The 9,139-nt window shown below is 34.4% G+C and overlaps 1 protein-coding gene and 1 long non-coding RNA gene across 3 annotated transcripts; one reads left to right on the top strand and one right to left on the bottom strand.

The window, feature by feature from the left end:
* Positions 1-2,192: 2,192 nt before the first annotated feature.
* LOC112179679 (putative invertase inhibitor) lies at positions 2,193-2,919 on the top strand. The gene has a single exon (XM_024318138.2). The coding sequence runs from the start codon at positions 2,231-2,233 to the stop codon at positions 2,759-2,761; it is 531 nt and encodes a 176-aa protein (XP_024173906.1). The 5' UTR covers positions 2,193-2,230; the 3' UTR covers positions 2,762-2,919.
* Positions 2,920-7,940: 5,021 nt separating this feature from the next.
* LOC112175915 lies at positions 7,941-8,746 on the bottom strand. Of its 2 annotated transcripts, none has more exons than XR_005802819.1 (3): positions 8,690-8,746; positions 8,258-8,537; positions 7,941-8,116 (listed from the first exon to the last, which is right to left on the bottom strand). It is a non-coding gene; the product is annotated as an uncharacterized LOC112175915 (long non-coding RNA). The 2 variants fall into 2 exon arrangements; XR_005802820.1 differs by having other exon boundaries at positions 8,258-8,551.
* Between the last annotated feature and the right edge of the window lie 393 nt (positions 8,747-9,139).

Below are 9,139 nucleotides of genomic sequence, written 5' to 3' on the forward strand. Positions count from 1 at the left end.
TACCGTGTCGAACAGTTGCACATTCAGTGCCGGAAAAGAGCTAGCCACCGATTTCACCGAACTAAGATTAGGTTTCTTTGGCTCACACGTTACTTTGACAGATCCTTTTCTCCCAGAAACAGCTAGCCCTTTGTTTCTGCATGCATTTTCCATTCCCGTGAAACTGTCCGTTCCCTTTCAACACATGCAATACCACTCTGTGCTAAAGTTTTGAGATAGAATCTAGTTCACAACAAAGGTGTAGATGATGTTGATAGCATTTCCTAGTCAGGAATGAATTATATTATGAAAGATAACCTAAATTGATCACCATTATTGCTTGCGCGCGGGTTGAGTCTAGTTAATACATATTGTTTTCATCCTCTTTACTCCTTATCAAATTATTTTGTATTGTACGCATTAACTTATACATGGAGTTCCAGTAGATATTCCACTCAACAATCGCAAAACTATTTCATTGCGTGATCAAAGTAGTGCATGCATGCATATTCCCATATTTTCATAAGTTACTTCTTTTCTCCGTATCTCAATTTGAAACGTTTTAATTTCGTGCATTCAATTAATCAAGATTTTAGTGGTGCCATCGATGAGGCTACGGCCAGCCTGTTATGAATATTGAAAATTCCATGGAATTTTCACAACCACCGGCCGGCCACTACCTCTTTCTAACATGATCAAAAGGCACATTATGGTCATCCTCTTCTTTAATTTCCTTCGTTCTTTTCCACTTAAATAAACTCACATGCCGGTCCCCATGCTTTGCGTGTAGCCTTGCATATGATATAGCAGTCACGTATCTTCATAACCAAAAAGCATATCATAACAGATAGACAAAGAAACAAGATGTCTGATTTGCCCAATTGATAATAATGATCACTTTCTATAAAGACTCACGCGATCCTATAAAGATTCCACGGCAGCTTTCAATAAAATTATACTAGGATTTTTTTTTTTTTAAATTCAATATACCAATAGAATGGAGAAAATAGGATGTGAAAGAAAAAGAGCGATGATGCTTTAGTAGCCTCCATTTTCACATTAAATTTATTTATAAAAAAAAAGAATAACAGAGTTGATATCTTTTAATCCGCTGATATATTAACTTGATTCATGCTTGAGTTATATTTTCAGATTGAAGCTCATTTCACTCAAATGACTTTTATAAAGCTCGTGTTCGATCAGCTAGATCGAACATGATTATGGAATGAACTAGGGCACCTTGGTTTAAGCTTACGTTTATCTTAACTAAATGCCTAACATAAGGATTAACTTCTATAAGTCAAGCTTTAACGAATAAGCCTCGCTAGCTAGCTCGAACATATTCGAACCAATATCCTTAATTAAAGATAGCAAATTAAATAAAGTTTCATAACAATATATGAACTATCACGAGCTGTACAAGCATAATAGGTAAGAGCACAAACTTAAGCTTGTTCACTTTCTCCTTTTTCATAGCGAACTTGATATTGAGTTAGCTCGTTAGTTGATTTTGTGCCCAATTTCAATATATGCTAATCTTGTCGTCGTGTTTAACCCGTTTAACCTTGTAGTATTTTCATAAATTTGATATTAAATCGCAAATGCAGAAGTAAAGTAATAGATTGATGTAATTGGCCAAAGATGTAAAACACATACGAAATTGACTAAGAGCTAAAACATACCACGACAATTTTGTCATCATTTTCTTTTCTTTTTTTGGTTACAAGGGAGGGAATTAAACTCTTAATCTAGCCTAATCTTAACCTAGCTAATTCCTCACTTCACCTGACCACTTAAGCTCGCCACAAGGCTTATTTTATCATGTTTCTTTCAAAATTAATCTAGGATTTGAGTTTTAACGTATAAACCTATAAAATCCAATCAATTGAAAAAATAAACTGTAGTTCATGCAACTAACTATTAGTAATCCAATCAATTGAAAAAATAAACTGTAGTTCATGCAACTAACTATTAGTTTAGTAATACGTTTCTCAATTAATTTCTTGATAATGTTAGATGGAAATCATAGAATTTAAACATCGATACATTTCTTTACGCGATATAAAATATTAAAAGAAAGAGAATTCTTAATGTAGAGAAAAGGAGAGGAGATGTGGCGAAAATCCATTTTTGTCCCTACTTTACAAAAGGAAATGCATATTTGTGCGTGCAAGTGCGTATATATAATACTTAAATCTCACTTTCATCTCTCTATTTTTCAAAAGGTCATTCGATCAAGAGAGTGGGAAGAATGAGGTGCCTCTTCTTTATCACTTTTCTCGTGCTCCTTCACAATACAATGGGTTGCAACGATCTCATCCATCTCTCCTGCAAGAAAGCTGCAGCTAGTGATCCCAATTTGAGCTACAACTTCTGTGTTTCAAGCCTTGAGGCCATCCCCAAAAGCCATGGAGCAGACCTTGAGCAACTTGTGGCCCTTACACTTAACCTCACCATATCCAACGCAACCAGCATCAATTCCACCATTTCGAAGCTTTTACTCGATAAAAAATTCGACAAGTATGCAAAGGAGTGCTTGCAAGACTGCTTAGAGCTGTATTCGGATGCCGTTCCTACCCTACAAGAGGCGGTTGGTGCCTTTAAGGCCAAGGATTATGGTAAAGCTAACATAGAAATCAGTGCTGCCATGGATGCATCTAGCACTTGTGAAGACGGATTCATGGAGAAGAAAGGTGAAGTTTATCCATTAAAAAGGGAAAATGATAACTTCAGCCAATTGAACGTCATCTCTCTTGCTTTTATGAACACATTAGGTCATTAGCTCTGGATAAATAAGCTAAGCTCGTTAATGGTATAATTTATTCTTCTTCTTCTTTTAATTAGTTACTAGCCTCTTAACACACGCTAACGCGTGTGTCAATTAGCTTTTTCTTTTTGTTAATATTTATGTAATATTAATATGATTTTTTGAAACTGCAATTGCAATTCTAATGCAGTTGGGAAAGAACTGCTCCCAGCCTCTCATGTTGTGTTTTATTTTTATTTTTTCATTTTCTGTTTTTTATACTTATCAAGTTACTATTATAGCCTATATACATTCAACTACAGATTTTAAAATTTAATAAAAGAAGGGCAATTTCAGGTATTTTGAAAATTTAATAAAAGAAGGGCAATTTCAGGTATTTATTTATATCAGTCTTCTAAGTAATATATGCAACATGTATAGACGTTGTTTGTACTTGTATATAACAAATATTGATCCACATAATAATAATCTCAATTAGCAATATATATATGTATCTTTATTTATTTCTGGTTGTATTCTATATTTCTCCTTTCTGGGTATGTTTTAGAAGTGCTTATTTGACAACATGCTAAAAGCTCTTTATTAGAGAAGCGCTTATAGTGCTTCTTGTTAGAGCACATGCATAAAGCGCTTATGGCGAGAGCTGCCAAACGCATATGCAGAAAGCAGTACTTGGAGTTCCGTTGAAACTTTTTATGTCTTTGAAACAAAAATGCTATAATGAAGATGACCGGTTCAGACATACACTCAAAGTAACCCAATCCTCTCTTTTCGTTTTACGAGACTAAAGCTATTGAGATCAATCGTCACAATCTAACTGAATAACTGAATAAGGGTGTTACCTGTGGATGGATGTGACAGACGGCTCATGTATAATATACTTGTTTTCTTTGATAGAAAAAGACATCTCATGTTGAGCTCAGCTTGGAAGATAGAAAGAAGCCATAGGACGGAGTCTTCCTCCATCCACACCTTATCTTCATAGCACAACAACGGATATCATCTCACCAAAACTCTTGAGATTAACCTAAAAGGTAAGGTTTACAAAAATTGGTCATCATTGAGTCTAAGTCACATCATCTCACGAAATCTCTTGAGATTAACCTAAGGGGAAGTCTAAGGTGTGTTGATGTTTGTCATACATCAACTTTTTAATAAATATATATTAAATTAAATTAATTAGTGAAAGGTCAACATGTTATCCACTTATAATTTGACATGTGTACTAAAAAAAAAAAATACCATACTAAGTACTCATTTATTGTTTTATATGTAAATCCTTCAAAAACTTGTAATGAAGATCGTAAATGTAGTAATTACTTTGATTACAACTATAATTATCACTAAATACGTCCAATGTGGTTGTTTGTTGTAAAATGTCTCATCGATAATATAATTTACAAAAAAAAGGACTTTAGTTACAAAAAGAACAACTGGATTACAAGAATAAGGACTTGAAAAGTTTTAGGTCTAATATGATTATTTACCATATAAACGAAACATTTGTTGTAGCAGTGGTAAAATGATCGTTTTTTTTTGTAAATAGAATTACATTTCAAGTAATTATCATAAAAACAACCATAATTACAACGTTATACCTCAATTGTTGTAATTTATAGTAAAATGCATTGTCAAAAAAGTTATCTCATGGATGATGAGATTTACACAAGAAAAGTATTAAATTACAAAATATGGAACTCTAATACACAATTAAGGACTCGCGCCTCATTTACAACATATACATAAAGTTTTACCACTTTGACAACAATTCGTTGTCACATTAGTAAAATGGGTCTCAGACTTGTAATATAAAAAATTACCACAAATAAGAGCTTGATTACTACTTCTACAACAATTCGTTGTCTCATCGGTCAAATGGTTCTCAAACTTGTAACATTAAATAATTACCATAAATACAACCTTAGTTACTACTTTGGACCTCAATTGTCGTAAAATCAGGAAAAAAACATCATTAAATAAGTAAATAACTCATAAAGGACAGTAGTTACAAGATAGACAACTTTATTACACCATAAAGGACTTACCGCAAATTTACTTAAATATATAAAGTTTTACTATTATAGCAACACACTCGTTGTTTTATTAGTAAAGTGGTTCTAAAAATTTGTAATAATGAAGTATTAACACTTATTATAACTAAATTACCACTTTTTACCACAATTCGTTGTTTTATTGATAAAACGGTTCTCAAACTTGTTATAGTGAAATATTAACACTAATTACAACTTTACTACCACGTTTTACAATAAGTCGGGTTGGAATATCAAACATGGTTGTTCAATTTATTTTTTTTATTTTTTTATTTTTTATCGTTATTATTTTTTTCCGAGAGAGAGAGAATTGAGGATCTGGGTTCTCTATTTACATGTCTCTTCCAGCGTCCTTCTTCCTTCTTCCTTCTTCCTTCTTCCTTCTTCCTTCTTTCTTCTTGGTCCATAGTTGAAATTCTAGCGTATCAGATCCATGGCTACGTGAACATCGCTCCTCTATCACTTCTCCGCTGCAATTCTCTCAATCCTTAGTTTCTCTTGTCTTTGAATTTACAGAAATCTTATCGAAGAAGCCCCAAAACCCCTAAATCAGAATTCACAAATCCTAAAATTTTCAATCTCTCTTAGTCATCCTCGGAGCCAGAAGCCGACTAATTCGAACTCCAATTCCAGTAATGTCCAATCCGTTGGGGTTTTGTTCCCTCCCTGACGCATTACTTCACCAATATTCCCTTTTGGTTTTTCTCCTCACCATCACATTCTGCTCATCATAAGGATTGGTTTTGTCTCAAGGTTACTTCACTACTAGTTTTTCTTCTTTTTCTTCCAGAGGCTCGACTTGTGTCAGCGATGTGGAGATGTCAAGTCTGGAGGAGGAGGAGGACTGGAATTTGGGGGTTTCAATGGTGGAAGATGGATTTATTGAGGACTTGATCGATGGGGAGGAGAGGTGTTGGCAGATGGATTTAATTGAGGACTTGTTTTCAGCTGAAGAGGTAAGAATTATCTCCAGTATTCCACTTAGCTTAAGACCTTCGGAGGACAGATTGGTATGGCATTTCAATAGGAAAGGGGTGTATAACGTCAAAAGTGGGTATCATGCAATGAGGACATGGAGAGGAGTTGGAGTTCAGGCTTCAACGTCTAGCATGGTAGTGGAGGGTGCAGTGAGTAAGTATTGGGGCATTGCCTGGAAAGCTGGGGTGCCTCCTAACTTCCAGTAAATCTCTCTCTGTTTTTACTGTTTTTGAGTATCATCTTTTTAATTCGTTATTGATTTCCAGGCGGTTATTTGGCTTTGTGTTTGGGGACAAGGACACTAATGTGCTTCAGTACATCGAGTTTTTCTAGTGTGATTGGCCCAATTCAATTTTGCAGGTATTAGTTTGGGTTCTGATCGGTTGATTATGTTCAGTTAGGTTGTGAATTCTGTGCCTTTTTTTTCACTTGTAAGATTGGTCCATCTTCCGATCATCTCTGTTGTTCAAAGACTCCTTGTTTCTTTTCACTGGTTTGTATATGAACCTAATCTATTCTTTTGGCTTTGTTTTATTACAATTTCGTATCGCTACTTTGTCTATATGCAATTGTTCATGTTTCTGCTGCTCAATTTCACAGCTTTTGCATGTCCTGTGTGATTTTGGACTTTGATTCTCATATGGGTTTTGGGTGTATAAAATGAACAATAATTCAAACTCTAACATGTTCTGATCGTATTAGGAGATGCAGTTTTGAGTTTGAGTTTGAGTTTTGATAAGTCCACGGTACTCATTAGCTTTAGGAGATGCAGTATCCTCCTCTCAAATCTACAACCCAGGTGAATAAAACTCTACTAGCCTCTTAACACACGCTCACGCGTGTGTCAATTGGTTTTTTTTTTTTTTATACTTTATTTGTGTCTATAATATTTTGCTTGAGTTTTTATTAATATTTCTAACAAAAGAGTTTGGTTTCGTAATTTATCTAAAAAATGTTTATTTTTTATGAAATTATGAATAACTTTTTTTTCTTCAAAAAAAAAAAGGAATAACTTTTTGTTTAATAAGCAATTTTTTTATTTAAACTGCCAACTCCAAAAAAAAAAAAAAATTAAACTGCCATTGGTCTAAGATCCTTTTTTTGTAATTTCTTCAATTCAGTTTACTGTTATATTTACTATTTTAGCCTTCATGTGTTAAATTATAGATTTTTAGACTATAATTAAAGAAGGGTAAATTGTGGGTTTTTGAAAATTTAACCATAAGCCTTGTTGGCTTAATTAATACTGATGATTACTGCTATAGCAAGCCTACTTCCATACCTTCTGATGCAGCAAGTGAAATTGGAGGAAAAGCTGTTGGACTTAGAGGTAGTGCTTGAATCAGTGGTCTTTGTAATGAAGTAGTTTTGAATTCACTTAGTATTTTCAATTTACTAATAAAGTTTGTCTATGTGTTCTATGTGATTTATGGATTATTTGATGCCAGAAATGATTTTGATAGTAGCTTCGTCCAACTTTTTGTGTAATGTTTCCACATCTTGCCATACTTTTATCAGGTTGTATTATGCCAAATCATTATATGAGACGGTAAATAACCTGCCAAACTAGAGCCCATACTATCAGACTTGTGGAAGCAGGAGAAAGAAAAAATTGTTACTCCAAAGCACTGCAGCTCCAATCAAGGTGAGGACCAAAGGCACCCAAAAGACCTCAAGCATTAAAAAAATATAGACAATTTAGTTGGTGCAAGAACTATGGACACACAAAAATGACATGCCCGCAGAAAAAACGTCGACAAAATAGAGCTTGAAACATTTGGTTGAAATAGAGTAATAATTGTATTCTATAAATGAAGAATTTTTAAATTTTGAACCAATAGTTATGGTCAACCTAATTTTGTTAATGTACATTTTGTTTACAATGAGCAGCATATTAGTTATCATGATTACTATCGTGACTGCAGTTTCGGTGCAAAAGATCTGTCTAAACCTTTCTTATGCTTGTCCACGTCTTATTGAGTATTAGGCATATCAGCCTTAGCAAACAACCATCATTTTATCCTTTTGTTATCTTTTGGCGACTTTCATTTGGGTTGTTTTGAAACTTAGTAATTTGACCATTCAAAACAGAGGCTGTAGATGATAAATACAAAATTACATTAATATCAAAGGTGCAATAACATAAAGGTCCAAGTACAATAGACTCTCAATACCAGCATTGGGACTCTCAATATTTTTCTACAAAATATTCTACATTTTGAGTTTGAACGAATCATTCTACATGAGTTCTTCAGATATGTCATCTGTTGGTTCATATGTTGTTGAGGCCTCTTCTGTGATAGTGAGTTCTTCATTTGCTATTAGATGTGATGGGTTGTCACTGAAACAAATAAAAAAATATAAAGAGCAGCATATGAAACTTAAGATTTAAGCTTTTAGTCCTACACCTTTTCTCGGTAATGAAAGATAAATACCCAAATGTTGTCATCATAGTAGAGAATAGATTTACAATATAAAGTACCTGCAGCTTTATATACTCCTTTTCTTTTTCTTTTTTTGGTCAATGCTTTTCTTTTTTCTTAAAATCATGCATCTGTTGAGTCTTAACTTGCTTTGAACAGCATCAACATATCACTAATACTTGTCAGCATTAGTCCAGTTTCAAATAGTAGCACAACAACACAAGTCTACATTAAACCCAAACGTCCAACCTGATTCCCAATGACAATCTTCTGAAACTCATCTCTCTCTTTCTATAGCTTCTCGATTTGGGACTTAAAAGCTGCTGTAACTTTAGCTTCCTAATTATAGAGAACTTCCAGAAGAATCAGTAAAAATGAGAAATCCATACTGAAACAAATTTCCATAAAGAAATTTAAGTTTCTAATACAATGGTGAGTTGACATCAAAGCAAGGACTGATAACCATAAGAGATGGGCAAGAAAGTATCTACCTTTTTGGTACTTCTGGAATACGAAAATGAGTCTTTCTCTGAGTTCATGAGCAACCTATAACATACAAATTGGGATCAAACAGTTAAATTTCACACCAAAATCCAAAGACTCAAACTTCTGTAAAGATCATGGGTACCCAAATAGAAATCAATCCAAACAATGAACAAAAATGAAGACGACCACATACCTTTGCTATAATCTCCCCCGCGAAGCTCTCCGGCATATCCCCAATCTCCGCCGCGAAGGTCTTCGGCATATCCCCAATACCCGGCTTTGATTGCAGAGGCAAAGACCACCGAGAGTAGCAAAGGTGGAGGCGCCGATGGAGGAGCGACATCGTACCAAGAGCACAGAGAGAGAGAGAGAGAGAGAGAGAGAGAGAGAGAGAGAGAGAGAGAGAGAGAGAGAGAGAGAGAGAGAGAGAGAGAGAGAGAGAGAGAGTTCCCATA

Source organism: Rosa chinensis, chromosome 7 (genome assembly GCF_002994745.2).
Source record: "Rosa chinensis cultivar Old Blush chromosome 7, RchiOBHm-V2, whole genome shotgun sequence".
In the NCBI taxonomy this organism is placed as follows: Eukaryota; Viridiplantae; Streptophyta; class Magnoliopsida; order Rosales; family Rosaceae; genus Rosa; species Rosa chinensis.

What these genes read in the sequence shown, in the direction of transcription:
- LOC112179679 (XM_024318138.2), top strand. Translation starts at nt 2,231, where the DNA reads ATGAGGTGCCTCTTCTTTATCACTTTTCTCGTGCTCCTTCACAATACA.